We start from the raw sequence: 25,195 nt of genomic DNA, 5'->3' as shown, positions 1-25,195 counted from the left end.
GATGAGGTCTATTAGGAGTCCTTTTGGTTTTTGCCCTGACCTGTGTTTGTAAATGTACTATATTTGTGTATCAACTCAATGTGTTAAATAATTTTTTTTTTTACCCGGGACGAGTTGTCAGTCTTACAATTTTTGTTTGATTATTATTTGTAATTAGTGGTTGGATTATGGATCAGATGTGCCATATGGACACCCAGGGCGCTCCTCTATCTGAAAAGTATTGCTTAGCTCAGTCTTAATGGCTGGTTTACCAGAGAGGGAGTCTGTTTGCCAGTAGGTATTAATGTTTATTATTGCTTGATACCATTATTGTAAAGCCCTTGGTCTAGATATTTATTTTATTTAAATCAATTTTTCATCTTAATTCCAGAAGGGGACTTTGGTATTTATATAGCCTGAGGTTCCCCTCCTTTGGATTATTTTTGAACTCCTGGACATTGTATATTCAGGTAATCAGTCTTGTCCTATATAGGACTTTTTTATGGTAATTTGGCTCTATCTTTAAGGGGTTCCTGACAATATCTACACCTCTAAGGGTTTTAAAATTTCTCTTCATACTTCTTCTCCATTTGGAAAGCTGCTAGCTCCTCTCTTTATTTGAAAAATTGAGGTAGGCATGTTTTACATTGCTAGGCATTGTTGATTTAGCTTTGCTATTGAGTTATTTGATTACAGTTATCTATTACTGCTTCTAATTTGATAAATGGACCCAATTTGGTGTTGTCCTCCTTACTAACTTATCCCTCTCTATGGTATCATCAAAATAGATCAGTTTTTATCCACTCACTCTTGGATCGTATTTTTTCCTTGAATACACAGGTCAGCTGCTAAAGCCAATTTTTGTCTATACGGTATTCTGCATGCCTGTAAAGTCGAATGTACATACTGTGTTTGTCTTTTTGAGTCTGTTTGATTTTTGTTCTTTTTCATTCTAGTGATTATATGCATAACGGCTGATATAAACAGGACTCCTGAAGAAGCCCTATTTTGTACGGCGAAACATGTAAAGACTAATCAGCATTGCAAATATATTTATGCACTTTGTGATGTATTCTTTGAAATATCTATTCTATGTATTTATAGGTTTTAAAATTTATATTTTTCCATATTTCCATTTGTTTTTGTGCTTAAAAAGTCCCATTGAAACTTTCCAAATATATTCTTTAAGCAGGGTACACACTGGCTGAAAATAAGCCAGTAGAGCAGGAACCAGCCAACATTCGACCAGTGTGCAGCTGATTTTCCAATAGAAGTAGGATCTAACAACCAGCTGTTGTCTTAAGGACATGCTGGAAAATCAAAAACGTGATCAGCGATTGCAGGCGCACACTCAGAGTGCTAATTTGTGAATTCTGGCGGGGAAGGGGGGAGGGAGGGGCGACCGAAGAGCCCTTCCCGCTGTCAAAATTCAATAGAACAGCAGGGGAGAGCACTGCACCAACATGCAGTGACTCCGAAACGTAGCACTACACTTGTGATGTGATCATGCATTAAACAATTCACTTGGAAGCTTCCTTGTTGATCCATTGTGTGCTGGCAAACATTTTCCTTGCGACTTCTGAACCAGTTCCCAACTGGTTGTTGCTGCAGTACCCAAACCCTTGAGAGATTTTCCAGGAACATGTGCGATGGGAATATGGAGTACTACAGGTCTGGAAAGTGTCACAATGCAGAGCCCAAAGACCACATTTCAGACTAGCCTTGTGTATTTTATCCAGTGAGGTCTGGTTAGGGGCGCCAAAGCTAATCCGAAGAAACACCAATTTGGATAGCTGCTTTATAGAGACCAGTCAAGCAGTGATGTAGCAGGGGATCCTGATTGAAGTCAATAGAAGTTGAATCCATGAATAAAAACAAAGGTAAAAAGGAGAATACAAAAAGTGGCTACAGAGCTAGAAAAAAGATGTCCATACTCCTAGGACATGAACAAAAAAAATGGAGGCATGCTTGGTGGAAGGGATGCTGAACTGAGATTTGGCTTATGATTATTCAGTTTTCCATGGCCCCTTCTGTAGGCAGCAGTATAACACAAATGTATCTAAATTAATTTGCCCGACAATGAACAGAACAAGAAAGAAATACAGTCTCAGTCAGTCATAAAAACAAATACGAAAACATGTTAAAGCTTATATCTTAAAAGACATTCATTGGGAAAGAAATTTGGAGTTTTACAAGCTGTCATTTGTGTGATTTGACAGAGGAAATATGCTTAACACCTGAGACTCTAAATAAAGGAAATCTTTTATTGCTTGTGAATAAACAAACACCAAAAGCGAGCCCCAAGCATGTCCGCTACCATCCAGCCTTACCTTAAATACCATTAATTAAAGAGTTGCTTGAAAAATACACACAATATTTTGTCTCTCAAGTAGATTTACAATACCCTCATTAAATAAATGTCTAAAATAATATTTTACAGGAACAAACATTAGACATTAAAAATGTATCATTTGTCATAAAAGGTGAGTAAAGATATCATTTTTTTCTAATGCTCATTGAATGGAACAGGAGAAAAGTACACAGGAAATCACACAAAACTATTTTTTTTTCCTGTGTTGAATTAAAACCATCTTTCTTTACTTTTCATAAACTGAATACAAGCCAGCAATACTGTGAATCAAATACCAGAAATTCAAAGCACCGTGACCGATTCTAGCATGACCTGCAGTGCTCCCAATCAATAAATCTGCCAACATTAGAAGTGCTTGCAAAGATTTTCAAACTGCAATTGTTTCTTTGTTTCCCAAAGAAAAGAGGAAGAATTGCTGTACCAGGTATAGTATATCCAGCTAAGAAAAGCAGAAGTGGGGAAACTCCCTCACCACCTGTCAATCTCAGCAATAGAACAGAATGCCATTCACAGCCATGTACAGTAAGATGCGTTTAGCACAATCACAAATACCAGCGCAATACGCTTGCATGGGTATGCCTAATCATTAATTTTTATTATTATATAGGGTTTATATAGCGCCAACATGCGCAGTGCTTTACAACATGGGGCAAACAGTGCAATTCAATACAGGAGGGATCAGAGGGCCTTGCTTGTTAGAGCTTCCAGTCTAGAAAAGGGTTACGATTTAACCTTCATGTAGTCAGAGATTGCATGTTGGAGGACTGCAATGATGACGTCAGTGGGAGGACCAGGTGATTGACACCCCAGGAAATGTACATTTTTGTTTCGACACTTCAGCCAGCAATTCCTCTATAAAACAGCACTGTGCATGGAAAGAAAGTACATGTACCCTGAGCTTGCCGACAGTTGATTTACCTTAAAATTAGGGTTTAGGGCATTTCATTACAGGCCAATTCAGCATTCTGTTTGCCCTCAAAGGGCCGGTTGTATCTATAAGACTATATAAATGTATTCACTCTTTACCATATTAAATAACTGCCTCTGCATTCAACTATTACAGGTTTTAATAATATCTTAGGACTTAACCTGTGAAGGGCAAAAGGGCAGGTACAGACCGCCGCAGAACCCACTCACACTCCTGAAGCAGATGATGAAAATATAAAAAGTAGGGGGGTGGGTAGCAGAGACGAGTTCCATTGCAGCCGCATGGAGAAGTGCAGGATCTGGCAAAGGAGTCCTTTCCTCTCTGCTGCCGACTGCTGAGACGAGAGGTGTGCTTCAGCTACAGGAGAGCTGTAAGGACCACAAGAAATAGCCTGGAGGGCCGGATTAGGCCCACGGCCTTGTGTTCGACACATGTGGTTTAGGGCAGTGGTCATCAACCCCGTCCTCAGGGCCCACTAAGGCCAGGTTTGCAAGATACCTGAAATACATCACAGGTGACATAATTTGCTGCTTAGTGATTGCAGTATTCTAGTCTGCATCTTCCCAAGGTAATGCATAAAACCTGGCCTGTTAGTGGGCCCTGAGGACAGGGTTGATGACCACTGGTTTAGGGGATAAGGTGAAACGAAGCTTAAAAATAAAGAATTTAATAGCAGGATTTTTTTTATCTCTTCTGCCAAAAATGTATTTTCCTGTCCTATAAATGATTTTCTTTGTAAACACTGCGTGTGGCATTGTGCCATGATGCTGTGCTTAACTGCACATTACGGCAGCAGCTCTGGAGACCAACAGATAATTCTGCTCTGCTTTTTTAAAATTCTTTTAAAGGATAAGTTTACCTTTGATAATGGGGTCCAGCTCTCTAAAGAGAAAGAGAAGCATTTACAGGCAAGACCTCATTTCTTCGGACACGAGGCCCACATAACATTCAATTAGGCCAAAAAAGACACTTTAAATGGATCTGGCTGCATGGCTAGCTCCAGCAAAGATTCCTCCAGTGGAGCTCAGCACAGCACATATTTACTCACGACCTACACCTTACAACAGTGATGGCTAACCTTGGCACTCCAGATGTTTTGGAACTACATTTCCCATGATGCTCATGCACTCTGCAGTGTAGTTGAGCATCATGGGAAATGTAGTTCCAAAACATCTGGAGTGCCAAGGTTTGCCATCACTGCCCTAGATACTGGCGAAAAAACTGAGGTACTCCCAGTAGTGGGAGGGGTTATATAGGGAGTGTACTTTTTGTCTTAAGGCGTGCCAGTGTCCATCACCTGACAGTGGCCTATAACAGCATATTATTTATTAAGTTATAGCATAGTAAATACTATGGCTCTGTGTCCCGTGATGTACGATAATGTCCTGTACACACGATCGGAAATTCGGCCAGCAAAAGTCCGATAAGAGCGTTTGGTTGGAAAATGCAATCGTGTGTATGCTCCATCAAACTTTTGCTGGCGGAATTTCGGCCAGCAAAAGATTGAGAGCACATTCTCCATTTTTCGGTCAGAAAAAGTTCCTATCCAAAAATGCGTTCGTGTGTATGCAATTTTGACACGCAAAAACTCACGCATGCTCAGGTTCAACTACGAGACAGACGCTATTGGCTACTGAACGTCCTTTTTCTAGTCCCACTGCACGTGTTGTACGTTACCGCACCGCGTTCTTGACGGTCGGAATTTGGTGCGACTGTGTGTATACAAGATAGCTTGAACAAAATCCCAGTCGGAATTCCGTTGGGAAAACCATCAGTGCTTTTTCCGACCAAAATTCCGATCGTGTGTATGCGACATAAGAAAATTTGCATTTAATATTTTTTTTTTCTGAAAAGGTGAACTTATCCTTTAATTCTTTATGTCTGACAAATCATATCCAGTCATGGCACAAGTTACAGATGTTGAAGCTTCAACAATTGTTCTGCTTTTTATGATAGATTGTTAAAATACAGATTTGGTATTACGTGTAAAGAGGAAGTTTTAAGGGTTCATGTTCAAGGCCCATTCAAACGTGTGAATTGTGGCAATGGGCACGTTAGCACATTGCATGTCAGTTCACCTACTTTGTGGGCGGTGTGTTGCTGTTGCATTCATTGTGAATGGCACTCGAACGCATAGTATAGCAAACCCCAAAGCACCATGCTTTGTGGAGCAGCAAAACACATATACCATGCACTGTAGATAGCAATGTTGCAAAAAATAATTCATTAGTAAACATTTATTTTTATTTTTTTTAAGGGGGTCATGTGCATTTAAAAAAAAAAATCTTTTGGCAGTCTATTCCTCATGAATGGGCTTGCTTAACACAATGCACATTAAAATACGTGCTTTAACAAATGTTAGCGCATATGCGTTAGCACACTGTAACAGAACTGTAACAAAGTGTGGCCCCTCAGACTTAATTTTAGGGGCTAAAGTGTGTGTAAGCCTCAACAATTACCTTCCTAGATGTTCTTCCTTTTGGCCTGTTAAATATAACTTTAAAGGCAATTTATTATATCTTTTCGATATGTGCAAAAATGCTTGCTAATCCTGCCAAAAATCCAACGCTCTCCTGTGTTCTGTGCACTCTGCAAGGTTAACTAAAACTGTTATCTCTGCCCAGTTCTTCTCTATAAATTACAGAACAAACATGCCCTATGTTACAGAGAAGGAGATTGGGGAGGCATTTAAAAAAACTAGCATCTCCTGCCCAAGGGTACATTGGTGTGCATCTATAGATACAGTACACTAGGCAAACACATTGTCACTCTAGAACAAGAATTTGGTTATTGGTAGCAGTGGGAGTTTAAAGCAGAACTAACGGCAAACCATTTTGGATAGAGTAATGGAGGGTTAGGACTGCTATCATTTTATTTTTTTTAATTTTTTTTGCCATCTGTGCCATTGTGGAGATTTCCCTTAACATTCTGTCCCATATCCAAAAAAGAAAGAGAGAGGGAATTCCCCCTGGGGAAGACTTAGCCTCCATTGCTGTTCTGGGGACAACCCAAAATATGGGATTTTAATTTACTTAAACTTTATTACAGCAAGTGTAAAAGAAACTTACCTTAGGAAAAAGTTACTTTGAGCATTTTGCCAACAGCCCCACACTGAGGACTACAAACATTTTGCCCTTACCGTGAACACCAAAATACTGTGTAAACATAGGATAACCAGTTTGGTCATTAATGAAGGGGGCAGCTCTTTTTTTTTTCTTTTTTCGGTAGACACATTTATTCTATTTCTTGAGCTGTCCAAAGAAAAAAATTGGCTGTGCTGCCATATATATCAACCATTAAGATTCAAACCTTTACTGAAGACTGATAGTTTGAGAATTAAAATAAAGATCTGATGAGTTTGCATGCAGCACTAAAGAATGTATTTAACACCCCGGACATTGATTGGACTACCTGACCATTTGGTCTACAGGTATCATCAGTGGCCAGACCATGGAATATCTACAAATATTGTAAACTGTGGATGATAAAGTCATGGCTCCTAGCAAAATGTTCTTTCTATGCCTTACAGCTGCTGTAGTATGAGCGATAAGGACTATATAGTACACAGTAAAAGCATGCTCTGTCCATTCTCTTAATCTAAACTCACAGCACCCAGAATCTAGCTGCCCTATAGTTAATGCAGTTTGAAAGCTGAAGCCAGATTGCTGTGGGCAAACCCCCATTATATGTTTCCTTCAGTTCTGTAAATCTACTGCAGCATACAGAATTCTACTCACATTGTGCACTACTTTCTCTTCTTCATCCAGACACGATCGGTACAGGGTACTGAGGACCAGCTCCATGTGCTGAGTGGTATGATCTTCTGCATGCATCAATAAGATGACTAGTAGCTGAGCTGCTTTAATTCGGGTTCCTGCAACCCAGTCTGTTATATCATTACTGACAGCTGGAAGAATCTTAGACAGGTTTCTTAAGATGAGCTCACGGCAACCCAGCCCAGGTCTTTCCACTGAAACATAAAAAAGGTGCAATGAAACCAATTGACAAATGCCTGATGGAATTAAAAGGCAACACAGACCTCTGTTCCAATAAGCATATTCTAAAACATACAGTATATACCTGTGATGCAAAGATGTCTCACCTCCTGCAGGGTAGAATGAAGGGTAGGGGTCACCAAAGTCCATCTTATCTTTTAGATCATCTTCATTCTCGCTTTCCCACTGGAAGCCAACTTTCTTCCAATAATCAAGAGCAATCTGTCTGCATTTAGAGATGATAAATAAGGAGAGATTCGCAATAACAAATGAAATGGCACATGAATGGTTATTTGGATTAAGCATCAACTGACAGGCAGTTGTAAAAACTCCAAAAAACAAATCAAGCCTCAATGCTCACTCTTTCTCACATCCAACTGTACAAGAGTGGTGTCTCAGGTAGGCATGAGCTCAGGCGTGTTCGTGCAGAGCCCGCCAGGAAGTCGGCGCAGCGCTGTGCTTATCACAGGCAGTGAGACATTGCCCGATCTCTGCAGGCGCGCATCGGGGCAATGTCTCACTGCCTGTGATTAGCGCAGCGCTGCGCCGACTTCCTGGCGGGCTCTGCACATGTTCCATGCGAACACGCCTGAGCTCATCCCTAGTCTCAGGCAATGCTGTTCTCCTTGAGCACGGAAACGCCAAAGCACTATAAAGAAAAAAAAAAAAAAGGAGGGCGCAAAAAACCTAGTGCATTACCTAAAGACCCTTTTCACACTGAGCCACCCCGGGCGTTGGCAGTAAAGCTGCGCTAGTTTTAGCAGCGCTATTCAGCCGAAAAAGGGTTAAATCCACCCGCAAAACGCAGCTGCAGCGGTGCTGCCCCATTGTTTTAAATGTGGAGGAGTGGTGTATTTACCGCTCTTAGACCCCTGCAAAGAAGCTGCTGGCAGGACTTTTTGTGATGTCCTGCCAGCGCAACTGAGGCTTTATTTCAGGCACTATTTAGATTTTTTCTGCTATTTTTAGAGCTGTAGCACCTGATAATAACCATAGAATTTAATAAGAAGCTGAAAACATACTCACAAGTATTTAAAATCACAACTCCAACATAGTTCATCCCAGATCGCTGTGTTGGGAAACTGATGTGTTTTAGGAGGCACGACCCTCCTCAGAGCTCAAGGAAGGGAGCTTGTTGCTCAAAATGCGTCAGTTTCCCAACACAGTGATCTGGGATCCGCCATGTTGGAGTTGTGAATTTAAATGCTTGTGATGTCCTCATGTTTGCGAGTATGGTGATTAAGGTAATGCACTAGGCTTTTTGCGTCCTCTTGTTTTCTTATAGGTGTAAAAAAACACCTATACTCCAACCAGGTAAAGAATCCGCTATTTAAATAAACCTGTAGTAGGGCAATATTAAACACAGAGGTTTTCTTCAGAAAATACTAGTTGCCTGGCTATGATGCTATTTCAATGGCTGCAGTATTTTATGACACTGTACAAGTATACAGACCTAGAGTTGTGACTTCACTCCTGAATTTCTAATATGTATGCTTGTTGTAGCCAAGTGTCTCATAGAATTAAAGCCATAAGAAATTAAATGAAAATTGCGGTCCACTGAACTGTGGATGTTGGCTAGAGAAATAATACGTTAAACTAATAAACACTTAGTCGTGCAGTAGCCAAACAACTCGCATTTTTAGAAGGTGGTTAGCAATGCCAGCCCGAACTGTTTTACTAGAAAATTTCTTTAACATGACGAATACAGTATACCACTTTTTTTTTTTTGGAGGTTATCAAAACAAAACCTTCTGTGACGTATTTTCTTCTACTACTCCAAGATCCTCCCAGCGCTGGCCACATGAATGAAGACTTAGGCATTTGGTCATGAGAACTCTCCTCAAAAGGGAGGATCGGAAAAAAGGTCTATCCTTTTACGTAATCCTTAAACAGCATTTTATCAAGGAAAAATAAGAATTTTACCTATAGTCTCCCTCCAAGCAAGACTGATAACAGTTAAACATTTGTGCGGAACCCAACATTCAAGGGAAGAGGCTAAAGTCCCATTTATTTTGTACATTGTTTTGCCTGGGGAACACCCAGCCATTTACTTAAATAGGTGTCCTGATTGCCACACTGTTCTACTGCCCAGCTTTCTCTATAGCAGGAAACATAAGCACAAAGTTTGGAGTATTAAAAAACTTAAGCAAAGACAATATTAACTGCAATGGAGCGGTTGCACATAGCAACTTCTAGAATTCCAATCATCTTCCCAGGGAATATGTGAAGCAGATTGATAGGCTGCTATAGAGGACAAATCCAGTTTTACTTTCTCTTTATTATTATACACGATTTATATAGCGCCAACAGTTTACGCAGCGCTTTACAATGTATAGGGGGGGACAACACAATTACAGTACAGTTCAATAAAAAAGGTACAGAAGGGTCCTGTACGTAAAGCTTACATTCTAAAAGGTAGGAGGTGGTACAAAAGGTAATAGCTGCAAAGAATGATTTGATGGGGGTGACTCGGGGACAGTTAGGTGGGTGTGGGATAGGCTTCCCTGAATAAATGAGGTTTTAAGGGATCTCCTAAAGGTGGACAGGATAGGGGCTGATCGGACAGACTGGGGCAGGGAGTTCGAGAGGAAGGGAGAGGCTCTGGAGAAGTCTTGAAGGCGAGCATGGGAGGAGATAAAAAGCGAGCTAGAGAGCAGGAGGTCCTCGGAGGAGCGGAGTGGACGATATCTGCAGATGAGGTTGGTGATGTAGATGGGGGCGATGCCGTGAATGGCCTTGTATGTTATGGTTAGCATTTTGAATTTTACACGGTGGGGTAGGGGAAGCCAGTGAAGGAATTGGCAGAGAGGAACAGCAGTCATGGATCAGTTAGTGAGGTGTATTAGTCTAGCAGCAGAATTCATAATAGACTGAAGGGGGGATAGCCTGCTTAAGGGTAGGAGATTAAGGAGAGAGTTGCAGTAGTCAAGGTGGGAAATAATCAAGGAGCGAATAAGTTGCTTTGTGGTGCCATTCGTTTATTGAAAAAGTTTTAATGTATACAATGTGTCGACATACAGATAGAAGCTTGATATTGATAACTTACAAGTCATAGGCAATGGTACATCAAAATAGAGAAACTGTGCCAAATGGGACGAGACCAAGTTTGTTTCAAAGGTTTTTTTTTTTTTTTTAAGTGACTATGAAAATTATAAAGTAGTCCGGACAAGCCATATCTTTTCAACTAGAATAAAAATTAAAATCAAGACACTTTAACTACAGGACAGCCTAATGGTACCTTACCTGATGTCAGGATTCTCATCACTGCAGCTGCTCAGTAGAAGAGGCATCAGTTTGTGAAAGTATGAATATCTGTCTCTGAGCTCCAGAAGCCAATTCCCAACTACAACAGTTACTGCTTGCCGAACCTAAAAATCAAAAAAAACACCCACAACCATCAGATTGAATTTTAGCGCTGATCTCTGTGGTACCCACAATTCAAAATGGAGGACAATGTTTTAGAAATATGTACAACTAGGGAAACTAGCCCAGCATTAAGGTAAAAAAACATTTTGCCACTTGACATATCCCCCCCCCCCCCCCGAGGATGTGCATTGCACGAAACACGGCTGCATGACGTGCGAACATCATGCAGCCATATCCAAGGTAAGGATCACTGGCCATTGCTGCGAGTCAGGCCGTGTTGTTTTTACCTTGATGTAAATCATGAGGAATGTTTTTATTTGGCAATTTAATTGCTAATCATTCTATTAAAACATACTATATACTATCTTTTGGGCACTGTATGATGCGCATCTTTTCAATTAGGATTCCTGCCTGACTGAATACTGCAACATCTGGATAATTTTTTGAGCGGCTGCTGTGGATTCCTGTAGAAAGGATTGATACTTACTGCATTTATTGGCGTATAACACACACTTTTTCACCTTAAAAATCGGGTGCAAGCAGTGTGCTTGTTATACGCCAATACGGTGTTTGCGCTGCCTAAGAGGGAACGGGGAGAGGGGCGGGACGTGCGCGGTCAGATTACATACAGCGAGAATCTCCTGTTTACTCAGTGGCCTCTGTAATAGGAAGTTCTGTCTCCTGGGCCGGCATTGGACCAGTGTTCTGTCTATCATAGAAGCCGGTCCTGGAGGTGGGACTTTGTATTTAAAGCGGGAGTCCGACGGGAGTCCACGTTTTTTTTTTTTTTTTAAAAGCCAGCAGCTACAAATACTGCAGCTGCTGACTTTTAAAATAGTGACACTTACCTGTCCAGCGCGCCCGCGATGTCTGCACCCGAAGCCCATCTCTCGATCGTCTCTCGGGTGCTGCCGCCGCCATCTTGGGTATGGGAATCAGGAAGTGGAGCCTTTCGGCTTCATTTCCCGGTTCCCTACTGCGCATGCGCAAGTCGCGCTGCGCAATAAGGATGGACCCGCTGCCTCTGGGATCTGTGTGTTTCCCAGCAGGCAGCGGGGGACTTTCGGAAAGGGGCGGAATCTACGCCCCTTTCCGCAGAGAGCTACCCCGAAGTGGGTGCAGATACCTGTACTGTACAGGTACCCGTACCCCCCTCCCCCCTGAAAGGTGCCAATTGTGGCGCCGGAGGGGGGAGGAATCCAATGAGCGGAAGGTCCACTTTAGGGTGGACCTTCGCTTTAAGTGGCCGCTGAGTAAACAGGAGATTCTCGCTGTATGTAATCTGACGGCGTTCGTCCAGCCCCCCTCCCTGTCCCTTCCAAGGCTGCAGTAATCTGAGGTGAGGCTGCAGATGGGCATTGATGAGACTGCAATGATGGGCAAATGTGAGGCTGCAGATGGGCAATGGTGAGGCTACATTGATGGGCACTGACCCTTATTTTGCTTCAAAGTTCTTTAATTAAGATTTAAGTTTTTTTCCTGAAACTTCCCTTCTAAAATGAAGGTGCGTATTATATACCTGTGCGTGTTATATGCCGATAAACACGGTATATACTGTTTATTAATTGCATTCTGGTGAGTGCATATTGGTGGAGGAAGAGCACTGACGTCACTTTACATATCCTTACTGTTGCACTGAGAAGTGTTACTTTCAGAGGATTCTTTCTTCAATTCTCACAAAACCTTCTCACTTTGAGGACTTTTATTATGGGCACTATTAGACTATGTGCATGCTTTTCCACTAATTATTTTCATTCATATCTATTTTAAAAAGGTTGATATTTTACTTATATGATTGTCACTTAAATGTTTATTCTTTGAATGTAATTACTGTATTGGGTTGGTCACCTTTAGTGTCAGCAGCTTCGCCTCCTGAGTGCTCTCTGATTTCTCTATTACTTTTACAGAAGAGAGGAAGCCAAGATTACTGACAGGGGATCCCAGAAGAGAAGGCTTATGGCTGCTCTGTGCAATACCATTGCACAGAGCAGGCGAGTATAACATGCTTATTTTAATAAAAAAATATTTTCGCCTTTGGAAAAGCTATAAAGGCATCCTTTAGGCCGGGTTCACACTGCTGCGGGGGGAGATCCGGATGTGATTCGCACCGCACTGCAGTGCAAATCACATCCGATCTCTGTAGCGATGCGAGTTCAGCCATACAGATAGTATGGCTGAATTCGCATCGCTCCCGCAGCAAACTCGCACGGGACCCTTTTTTTGGTCCGCAACAGAATCGGATCGCATGGGTGTTCACACCATGCGATCCGATTCCTGTGCGAGTCTGCAGATCGCACTGCGATATGCGGACGGATCTGGGGGCGTCATTAACATTTCATTGACACTCCCAGCCGTTCGCATAGGGCAGTGTGAACTGCCGGCGGGAGTCATGCGATGCAGGAAAACGCCGCGGATTCGCGTTGTTCCCGCATCGCTGTGGTGTGAACCCAGCCTAAAGAATGTAATGGGTTTTTGGATGAAAATCACTCAACAGCCTTTATTCATGAGTAAATGCAAAGTGTTCATCTCTTCAGTCATCATTGCTGTAAAGCTCTCCGATTCAAAATGTCACTTTCATATCCCATTGCACGAGTGGAAGGAAAATCTGCCGTTTTCACCCAGAAGAGAAGCATATTAGTGGAAATCTACTGCCCTTAATTAACAGCGTAGGGTTCTATTACTAAATAACAGCTTGTTTTTATTGAGAAGCCTATAATGATGAAACTGTTGGATGTGAGTGAAAGGTATTTGTTGGCATTCAATACTTGTTATGCCAAACATCCTACTGAAGAGCTTCCTCCTTGGCAAGCGGCGCTTCCACCCACTCGCTCATTGCCAACCAATCTAGCGATTGAGAAATCTGTGACAACAACCTCATCTTAACCTTTTCAAGATGTGTGGGGTTGGAATGTGGATATGGCAGCACAATGGTTTAAATACTCAGACTGTTTGGGGTTTTTTTGGCGCAGCAATGTCTTTGCTTTGCAATGGTTGCAAACCAATTTTTATTTTTTAATAAAGAAGTACTCTGGCATACATAATGATAGCAGAAAATATTGTTTCAAATGTAACTAAATATAAACAATTACCCTTTTAAAAAAACGTTCCTTCTGACAATTTGCAAACTTCCCGCCTTCATAATCCAAAATTGTATGTCCTTATCCAACAACTCCATTTTGACCTTGGTTAAAGTGGTTGTAAACCTCAGACATGAAATATGAACAAAGCATATCCCTCTATAGTGTGTACTTATCTAAATTAGGAGGACTAAGTGTCAGTTCTGTCTGCTGCTTTCTTCCTCTACTATCAGCAGGAATCGCTTCTAAAAAGTTTTCCTGGCACCCAGCTAAGGCTGGGTTCACATTGGAGCGATGCGGGAACGCCGCAAATCCGCGGCAGGTTCCTGCATCGCATGCCTCCCGGCGGCAGTTCACACTGCCGTATGCGAACTGCTGGGAGTGTCAGTGAAATGTTAATGACACCCCCAGATCAGTTCGCAAATCGCAGTGCGATCTGCAAACTCGGACAGGAATTGGATCGCATGGTGTGAACACCCATGCGATCCAATTCTGCTGCGGACCAAAAAAAAGGGTCCCGTGCGAGTTTGGGGCGGGTGCGATGCGAATTCAGCCATACTATCTGTATGGCTGAACTCGCATCGCACAGAGATCGGATGTGATTTGCACTGCAGTGCGGTGCGAATCACATCCGGTTCTCGTAGCTGCAGCAGTGTGAACCCAGCCTAAAATGGCAACAAAAATGTCCCCGCCCCCCCAAATAAATGGTTGTAGGTTTTCTGAAACTATATGGGGTTATGCTGGATTTCTGATGGTAAAACCTAAATGACAGGATTTCACCAGCACATCGTAATCTCGTAATCAAAGCTAAAGACAGGATATTTATATGTCACACTTGTGACTAGGGCAATTAGTGATTACATGTGGGAGATCCAACTGGGGTTCCCAGCAATTAGCTGTGGGCTGAAGCCACACAAAGCAACAGAGGGCAGACCGCTTCCACAGATAATTGGGGGGGGAGCTCCTTGTAATCGCTAAAGCAATCATTACCTGGAAATAATCAGCCCTGGGCGCAGACTGTCTGCTTTCAATGGGGCTTTCCACCTGCAATTAAATTTCTGGGAACCCCTACTGGGTCTACTGCATGTAATAAGAACTGGCATCCCAGGGCCACCAACATCCCCTTCCTCAGGTAGGAGTGACAACAGAAATCCACATTATGGAATAGTGAATATTCCTGCGCTACTATGGAAAAGTAATAAAAAAATCAATCGAGGTGCAGCAGACACAGTGAGGGTCAAACACTATCCACAGTAGAAGGTGTAAATCAATAGATGGTGTTGCGCTCCACCATAAGTAAATAACTACTCAAGCACAAAAGTAACTTAAAAAAAATGCACATAATATAAAAAATTCAGGTAATAATAAAAGTACACAATGCATCAATGTGTAAACGCAAAGTAGCGTGCAAAGGTGCTAATAAAGTGACTGTAGCGAATAAAATATATAACCTTCAAGCATTGATATATATTGAATGGGTATTCCCACGCTACTATGAGGTTCAGTGAGGAGCTTTGGTGCAGCAGACACGGTATGGGTCAAACACTACCCACGGGTATTAGTATGTAAAAAATCAATATAGTGGCGTTTTACTCCGAAATGAATTATAACAGTGCCAGAAATGACACAGGGTGTATGTGTGACATAAAATATTGTGAATAAAATTATGAACTCATCATATGTAAATGATACATGGCATACACAAATAAATAATATATAAACCATGCGATTATATTATATAAAAAAGTCCACATTAAGTGCAAACCAATGTGCAAATAATAATCGACTTCAATAAGTGAAAAAAGGTGCTGGTGCAACAATTAAAGTGCCGAGTTGTATCAAGTGACTCTGATTTCAGTGGTTGAAATCTTCGATGTGTTTCACACCCGTGGGTGTGCTAAGTTCAGTTACCTTACTGCTGTAAGGTACTGACATAAGGGTAGCTCTAGAGCTGCACGATTAATCGTCATCGCAATTTTTTCCCCATTGCGATCTTGACAAAAAAAAAGTGTTTCACGATTCTTTATATGCAAAGAATTCTCTCTGCTCTTCTGAAGCCACTGCCAATGAAAGGGGCAGTCTGCCAATAATCACAACATTCTTTAGCAGTGGAACTTAAGTATAAACATTGTAACATGTAATTTGTCAAAGGAATAGACTAGTGTGTAAATGAGGAAAGTTTTTCTGACATTTGTTGGTTTCAAGTTAAAATCATTTTTTTTGCTAGAAAATTACTTAGAACCCCCATACATTACATATATTTTTTTAGTAGAGACCCTAGAGAATAAAATGGCGGTTGTTGCAATATTTTATTTGACACTTTATTTGCGCAGCAGCCATTCAGATGTAATTTTTTGTGGAAAAAATTACTTTAATGAATAAAAAAAATAAAATAAAAATAAAACTAACCAGTAAAGTTAGCCCAATTTTTTTATATAATGTGAAAGATTTAAAGTTGCGAGAATTGTGATCTTTTTATTCTAAGCAAAAAAATTGTGATTCTCATTTTGACCCGAATCGTGCAGCTCTAGGTAGCTCTTGAGAATGGAAATGGTTAAGCTATGTGCAGGTGCGGCTTTAAATGAATGCCTATCAACAGTCCAGAAGGGAAAAAGGGGTGCAGACTGCAAAGAGAGGAAGAGATGGGGTATGCACATGCACAGATGGGTCTATGATGGGCAATAACTTCCAAGTGCTACTGATCTTCATTATAACTTTACATACTTGAGGCGAATCATCAAAAAGTCTCTGCGCCAAATGAGAAAGAGCATCATCCACGGACTTCCCGTTGCCATGTTGTATCACAGCTCCTGTTGTCTGGATGACAGCTATACGCACTTTAGAATGCTGATGTGATATTGTCTGCATAAGAGGTTTTATGAGCGATTCCGACTGCATGTGAAAATGTTCTGAAACAAAAAAAAAAAAAACAGATATATTTTAAACTGATGCAATAGTGATTCTGGTGTCCAGGTTTTGTCTGGCTGTGCAATACACACACACACACACACACACACACACACATTTATCCAAATTTTATCCTTTTAAAGATCCTGCAAGTACAGAAAAATAACTGTTCCTCTGCCAGAAATGCACTCAGCGGCCCAGATTCTGCTGCTAGAGAAGAGCGAGCGCATTGTGCATATGCATAGTTTGAATGAGTTGGAGCAGCTGCTGCTGTGTCCAGCAACACTTCCTGCAGATTTCCTGCTGACAGGCCTTGCAGGGCACACACACATGGAGATGAAGAGCAACACTTTTACTGGCTGAACAGTGGTATGTAATGTGCTGGGAATTCTGGAATACAATGGGTTTTTTTGGGGGAAAAATTCAGGAAAGGTGAATATTTGTTCACCAAGTGGTGTCAGCCCTGCCCAGTGTCTTTTGTTCAAATATTCAACCACAGCTATTCTCATATCTCCACAACATGAAGACAAACCTGCCTACAACCATTTATTACTATGGTGGGCTTTACGTGGCAGCTGTGTATCCTGGATGCGGAAAAACACCCACAGCCTATTTTATGGCCTTCTGTATTTCTCAAGGATGTTTGAGTCTCTATAATTCCTTGTAAACATCATTCTCTATGGGATACCGCATGTCTCTATCCCCTGAGATAGAGATATAAAATATCTCACAAAAGGGAGTACACCCCTCACATTTTCGTAAATATTTTATTATATCTTTTCATGTGACAACACTGAAGAAATGACACTTTGCTACAATGTAAAGTAGTGAGTGTACAGCTTGTATAACAGTGTAAATTTGCTGTCCCCCTCAAAATAACTCAACACACAGCCATTAATGTCTAAACCGCTGGCAACCAAAGTAAGTACACCCCTAAGTGAAAATGACCAAATTGGGCCCAATTAGCCATTTTCCCTCCCCGGTGTCATGTGAACGCTTTTCCTAGGGGGTTATCTGATGTTGGGAGGAGCCACGAGAGCCGTGGGGGGACCCCAGAAGAGTATGTTTGAGGCCATTCTGTGCAAAATAAGCTGCACAGTGCAGGTAAGTATGATATGTTTTTTCTTTTTTTTTTTTTTTAAACAACAAATTAAACCTAACAATCACTTTAAAGTGATACTAAAGGATTGTTTTTTTGTTTTTAAATAACAAACATGTTATACTTACCTCCACTGTGCCGCTCGTTTTGCACAGAGTGGCCCTGAACATCCTCTTCTGGGGTTCCTCGGCAGCTCCTCCCCATATTAGATAACCCCCCTTGGAGAAGTGCTCTCCCGAGGGGGTTGCCTAGTGGGCATGCTCCTGAGTCCAGCATTCTGCGTCCATAGAGGCTGCATCATTGGATTTGATTGACAGCAGCGGGAACCAATGGCTGTGCTGCTATCAATCCAATCAAGTGTCGGGAACTCGTGGAGAGAGGGACGGCGGGGATGCGCTGACGGAAATTTGGGGCTCAGGTAGGAAAGACGGGGGGCTAGGGGGCCGGTGACCAAGGCGTTTTTTCCCCTTAATGCATAGGATGCATTAAGGTGAAAAAACACAAGCCTTTACAACCCCTTTAATCACCACTGTGCTTTTTTATTTTTTGCTAAATGAAATAAAGACTGAAAATTTTGAAAAAAAAATCTCTTTTTTTTTTGTTTCTGTTATAAAGTTGTTTTGTAAATAAGTAATTTTTCTTTTGCACTGATAAGGGAAAGGATGATCAGTGCCCCGATTATCAGTGTAAATGTCCCGTCACAGTATAGCCGAGAAGAGGAAATGCCGATAACCGGCTGTGATTGGACACAGCTGATCACATGATAAAGGGCCGCTGTGATTGGCCCTTTACCTCGATCTGTGCTCAACTGGGTCTGATCACAGAGTGTGTCCGATGCACACCCTAGGGATGTTGGGTTCTGGGAGGATGACAATAGATGCACTCCCAGAACTGGACAACCACGCTGTAACCTTCTTCTGGCTATAGCACGGTTGGCAAGTGGTTTCAAAATAATGGCACTACAAGCATGATATGCATTTTGCCATGCTTTTTATCGTGCTTACAAAGATGAGGGTGGATATGCACATACCTGCTTGTGTGCCTGAAAACTTTGGTGTGAATGCAGCCTAAGAATTAGGGTCCCTTCACAGTAGAATGTGGTGCGGGAAACCTACACTCAGGGCGAACTTCCAGCACCACATTCAGAAAAAACTGCACAGACGCAGTGAGTCTGCCCACACCTGATCACATGGTACACAATCAGGTTGCAGCATGCTTCCAAAAGTAGCGCATGCAGTACTTTTGTTGCAGTGAGATTTCAGCCCATTCAAAATGAGTGGGCTAAAAACAGTACTACTCAGAACTAGGGTTGCACAGAGAAATTTTTTTTTACTGGCGAGTATGAATACTTTCGGCCAGGTACGCACTGATACCAAGTACTGATACTTTTTCAGTGCAATCTGAGCCCATGCATGTATGTGGGCTTTTTTTCCTCAACCGTTAGCAGTAAATAGGGATGAGCTCAGGTGTGTTTGCATGGGACACGTGCAGAGCCCACCAGTCGGCACAGCACTGCGCTAATCACAGGTAATGAGACATTGCCCGATCTCTGCAGCCGCACATCGGGGCAATATCTCGCTGCCTGTGATTAGTGCAGTGCTATGCCTACTTCCTGGCGGGCTCTGCACGTGTTCCATGCGAACACACCTGAGCTCATCCCTAGCAGTAAATATATTTGAATAATTATAATTTATGTGTCAATATCAATGTATTTTTCTCTAGTCTTTGCTCTCCCCCCCCCCCCCCCCAGAAGAAGACCTCTACTGTTAAGGTCGAAACGCGTTGGTGTCTCCAATATGTTTACTAATACTTTTATCATGATATGTTTTTTCTATGTATACTTACACGGCTGTATTATGATGTACATGCATTAGCCTCATCTACAGAGCTCATGTTTTAATACAAATCAATGCTCTTTTTATGAAACTAATTTTTCTTAATAAAATTCACACTCTTTCAAATAACTTTTGCATTTTTAGCTGCAATCAAAAAACCCCACGGGGGAAACCTTTCCAATTTATGTCCAATTGGGGCGTACAGTGACCCTTATCTCACTATTAGTATTGCTTTCCATTTCTGACGATCATCCGATTATTATCCGATCGGACAAAAATAAAAATATTTCTCGTACAATACCAGATCATACGATTTTTGTTTATATAGCACAGTTGTTGTCCAAAAATACAATAGAAATACACTACAACACATGACATCACTTCCAATTTTTTTTTTTATTCTGTCATACGAGAAATTTCGTCACTTTATTAACCTCTCCATTATTGATATGCAACTACCATGCAAAAAAAAAAAAAAACAGACTATCTGCCGTCTGATCAAAAAACCCTACGGGGAAACTTTTCCAATTTATGTCATGATCGGCTCTCAAAAGCTCTGTACCAACGATCCGATTATCGTACAATCGATTCAAAAGCGATATTTTCCGTCAGATTTTCGGATCGTGTGTACGGGCCATAAGAATTAGCAGCAGTGTAAGTGCGGTGTGGATTTTGTAGCACTTTTCGCACATTGCTGCGTGCGTTGCTGGAAGGGGAAGGTGCGAAGGGGAAGGTGCGATGGGGTGTGATGGGCGGTGTTGGTGTAGAGGGGTGACCTTACCCGGTATGGTCCTGGCGTAGTTGGCGGCACACCTGCAGCTCTCCTTCTTGACCTCCGGGAATGGATCTACGATGGTCCTCTGTAGTATCCTCACCATCTCCTCCAGGTAGGGGCCCAGCTTCCTTCCACACACCTCCACCAGCAGGGTGAGGAGCTGGCTGAGGCCCAGGCGGAGCTCCTCAGAGGGCTCTGTGATCTCCTGGTGGCCCAGGCGCTGGGTGATGGTCGGGATGAGGTAGGGAAGGGACTCTTCAGGTCTGGGCACATTGGTGACACAATAGGTGAGGATTTGGATGGACACCTCCCGGCACTTCTCCATGGGGTCCGCCAAGCACCGGAGCAGAGGTCTCAGCAGCTCCCCGAACACTTCCTGCAGAGCCCCGCTGGACAGCCGCTTGTCCTCCACCTCCTTCTGGATGGCGGCCAGGGCTCTCCTCCGGGTGCTCTTGTTGTCATCGTTCAGGCAGTTCAGGTGCCGGGCCAATGCCTGAGAGACCTCACTGGCTGCACGCTGCTCTCCCTCCGCCGCCATGTTTGTCGGCCTTAGTTACCACAAGCCGCTTCCTCAACTCAGCGCAGCAACGACGCTTTCAACAAGCTTTGTTAACAACGAACACGGCCCTAGGAGCGGCGAGCTGTGGTTGCTAGGCGACGCGAGCTGTCAGGCCTTTACTCCTCTACAACAGGAATGTTTTAGGCGGTTTAACAGTCCAGAATGTTGAGGAAGAAAGATTTTGAAATGAAATAAAATGAAAGGAATAGAACAGTCTCTACCAGGGCCCATTCACACCAGAAGCCATCCATTTTACATTTTCATGAGTGTTCCTGTTAGTCCTATAAGATCACTTCTTTCTTTGGGCTGTTATGTGCACTGGCTCAACACCATAGAACGCTTTGGGATGAATTATGCCCCATACACACGGTCAGACATTCTGACGACAAAATCCGTCTGATTTTTTCTGAGGGATTTTGGCCCAAACTTGTCTTGCGTACACACGGTCGCACAAAGTTGTCGGAAAATCCAATCGTTCAGAACGCGGTGACGTAGAACACATACAACAGGACTATAAAGAGGGCAGTGGCCAATAGCTTTTGTCTCGTAATTTATTCTGAGCATGCGTGGCACTTTGTCCATTGGAATTGTCTACACACGATCAGAATTGAAACGATCAGATTTTGTTTTCGGAAAATGTTAGATCCTGCTCTCAAACTTTGTGTGTCAGAAATTCCGATGGAAAACGTCAGATGGATCCCACACACGATCGGATTTTCCGACACCAAGATTCAATCGCACATTTTCTGTCGGAAAGTCCGACCGTGTGTTCAGGGCATTCGAATGGAGACTGCAAACCAGGCCTTCTCATCAAGCCAGGCCTTCTCATCTAATATCAGTGCCTGACCTGATTTCGCCTCCAAATGCCTCCAGAAGAATGGTCAAACATTCCCATAGACACACACATATTATATATATATATATATATATATATATATATATATATATATATGTGTGTGTGTGTGTGTGTGTGTGTGTGTGTGTGTATGTGTGGCTCGCAGTCTCCACTCTGATGCCCTGTACACACGAGCGGAATTTCCAACATTCTGACAGAAAAAGTCAGACGGGAGCTTTTCATCGTATATTCCGAACGTGTGTATGCCCCATCTGACTTTTTAATGTCGAAAATTCTGACAGAACTAGAAAGAGAACATGTTCTATATTTTTCCGACGGAACCAATTCCTATCGGGAAAACCGCTCATCTGTATGCTGTTCCGATGTATCAAAAACAGAGCATGCTCTGAAGCAAGTATGAGACAAAGCTATTGGCTACTGGCTATTGGACTTCCGTTTTTCTAGTCCCGTCGTACGTGTTGTACGTCACCGCGTTCTTGATGGTCGGACTTTGGTGTGATCGTGTGTATGCAAGACAGTTTCAGCGGAATTCCATCGAAAGTCCGTTGGAAAAACCTTCAGAGTTTATTCCGATGGGAAAAGTGGTCGTGTGTACAGGGTATAATTCATCCCAAAGCTGTTCTATCGGGTTGAAGTCAGGACTAGTCAAGTTCCTCCACCCCAAACTTGTGTCTTTATGGACTTTGCTTTGTGCACTAGTCCAAATCATTTAGTGGAGAGGGGATTTTGGTGTGGGGTTGTTTTTCAGGGGTTGAGTTTGGCCCCCTAGTTCCAGTGAATGGAACTCTTAAGGCGTCAGCATACCAAGACATTTTGGACAATTTAATGCTCCCAACTTTATGAGAACAGTTTGGAGATGGCCCCTTTCTGGTCCAACATGACTGTGCACCAGTGCACAAAGCAAGGTCCATAAAGACATGGATGAGCGCTTTTGGGGTGGAGGAACGTGACTGGCCAGCACAGAGTCCTGACCTCAACCCAATAGAACACCTTTGGAACGAATTACAGTGGAGACTGTGAGCCAGGCCTTCTCGTCCACATCAGTGCCTGACCTCACAAATGCACTTCTGGAAGAAAGATCAAACACTCCCATAGACACACTCCTAAACCTTGTGGACAGCCTTCCCAGAATAGTTGAAGCTGTTATAGCTGTACAGTTGGTCAACTCAATATTGAACCTTACAGACTAAGCCCTTGTACACATGGTCATAAATTCCGACCACAAAATCCGTTTGATTTTTTCAACGGGTGTTGCCTACACACGGTCGGACAAAGTTGTCGGAAAATCCGAACGTTCGGAACGTGATGACGTTCGTTCATTACGATGGGACTACGTTCAGGCTGGTAGCCAATAGCTTTGCTCTCGTACTTTGATCTGAGCATGCGTGGCACTTTGTCCGATCGGAACTCTCTACAAACGCTCGGACAAAGTCCGATCGGATCATGTTGTCAGAAAATGTTATATCCAGCTCTCAAACTTTGTTGGTCGGACATTCCGATGGAAAAAGTCAGATGGAGCCCACACACAGTCGGATTATCTGACAACACGGTCCGATCGGACATTTTCCATCGGAATTTCTGACCATGTGTACAAGGGCTAAGACTGCCATTAAAGTTCATGTGTGTGTAAAGGCAGGCATCCCAATACTTTTGGTAATATAGTGTACTTTAAATACTGTAACAGTAGGGCCTCATTCACGTGGACCATGTTTAGCCCAATGTGGATGCACGGGAGCTCCATGCATCCTGGTGCAGGCAGTCCTACTGATGTCAATTGTGATGTATGGACACAGCGGCTGCTCCAAATATGACATCTGTGCAGATGCAGGTGCATGACCTCGAATACCAACAGGGTACATCCGCGGGCGTGCTGCCACACTAATGCCACATCGGGAGTAGTGTCTGGGTCCAGGAAACCACTACGTCACAATTGACATCAGTGGGATTGCCTGCCCGGGGGTGAATGGAACACTTGTGCATCCTGGTGCAGGTAAACATGGCCACTCATGGGCGTATGCTTTAGTACACCCGGTGTGAACAACTTCATAATTTAAGTGAAAAAAGGGCGATGACAACATAACAGTTACCAGTGCTAATATTGACATTAGATGCCAATATTTACATACAAATAGCTATAAACATCAACTGACAATATTTACATAAAACCTTCTGATGATCCAGAGGAATACAAGAGAAAACAAACCCGTTATGGTGACAAAAATTCTACGGGCTGCCCCAATGATGGGAGGGTGAAACAGCAAAATGCAAACAGCACCAGAGACCTCTATAGGGTTGCCACCTCCCCCCTTTAAGGCCCCTTTTACACGGGACGGATCCATGATGATCCGCCCCGTGAACATCCGCTTTCTCAGCGGGGATCGCTCTGTTGATCCCCTCTGAGCCAGCAGATGACAGGGCGGTCCCTGTACACTGTGTAGGGACCGCCCTGTCAGATCTTCGCTCTCCTTTGCATGCTAGTGGCATATCAATAATGGAGAGTTTACTAAAGTTATGAAAATTCTCGTACGACAGAATAAAAATCAGAAGTGATGTAATGTGTTGTAGTGTATTTGTATTGTATTTTTGGACGACAACTATACTGATCAAACGAAGACCGTATGATCTGGTATTATACGAGAACATTTTTTGTGCTTGTTCCATCGGATAATATGGGATGAACTGTCATGATCATCTCTCAAAAGCTCTGTATTAACGATTCGATTATCGTACAATCGCGTGGAAAGCAGTATTTTTTGTCCGATTTTTGGACAAAAAATAGCAGGAGATCGCTCCATTGATTCCCGCTGAGCAGGTGGATGACAGGTCCGTCTCCGCTCACTTTGCAGGGATGGACCTGTCAGAGCCCCACTCTCCTCTATGGGAAGATCGGATGAAAACCGACCACCTGTCTGTTTTCATCCAGTCCGCTAGACGGATGGCGAACGTATCGCCATCTGTCTGTTTTCAGCGGATCAGATGGCAGGCGGGTGTCAGCAGACACATCTCTGCTGACATGCGCCTGCCCATAGAAGTCAATGGGTGGCCCGCTCGGATCCACCGGAAAAACGCACAGGCGGATCTTTGTGGGCCAATTGCGTGAAAGGGGCTCGTACACACGATCCGAAAATCGGACGACAGATCGGACGACTTTTTTTGCTTACTAGTCGCAAGTAGAAATGAATTAGGTTACTAAAGTCACGAAAATTCTCGTACGACAGAAAAAAAAAATCGGAAGTGATGTCATGTGTTGTAGTGTATTTGTATTATATTTTCGGATGACAACTGTACTGACTAAATAAAAAATCGTATGATCTGGTATCGTACGAGGAAAATTTTCGTGCTTGTCCGATCGAATAATATCAGATGAACTGTCGTGATCGGCTCTCGAAAGCTCTATACTAACGATCCGATTATCATACGAAAAGCGGTATTTTTTGTCTGACTTTCA

General features: G+C 42.7%; 1 protein-coding gene across 1 annotated transcript in view; it reads right to left on the bottom strand.

Moving 5' to 3' along the window:
* Positions 1-20,906, bottom strand: part of DNAAF5 (dynein axonemal assembly factor 5) — a 78,491-nt gene extending 57,585 nt beyond the window's left edge. The window contains exons 1-5 of the mRNA XM_077449060.1: positions 20,339-20,906; positions 16,441-16,625; positions 10,517-10,641; positions 7,381-7,499; positions 7,016-7,248 (exon numbers count right to left, since the gene is read on the bottom strand). Of these exons, the coding sequence (XP_077305186.1) occupies positions 7,016-7,248; positions 7,381-7,499; positions 10,517-10,641; positions 16,441-16,625; positions 20,339-20,870 (1,194 nt within the window). The 5' untranslated portion in view covers positions 20,871-20,906. The remainder of the gene's footprint in view (positions 1-7,015; positions 7,249-7,380; positions 7,500-10,516; positions 10,642-16,440; positions 16,626-20,338) is intronic.
* Between the last annotated feature and the right edge of the window lie 4,289 nt (positions 20,907-25,195).

Source organism: Lithobates pipiens, unplaced genomic scaffold (assembly GCF_037356315.1).
Source record: "Lithobates pipiens isolate NorthernLeopardFrog02 unplaced genomic scaffold, aLitPip1_a1.2 Scaffold_22, whole genome shotgun sequence".
NCBI classification, from domain to species: Eukaryota; Metazoa; Chordata; class Amphibia; order Anura; family Ranidae; genus Lithobates; species Lithobates pipiens.
This window is presented reverse-complemented; position numbering and strand designations above follow the sequence as displayed.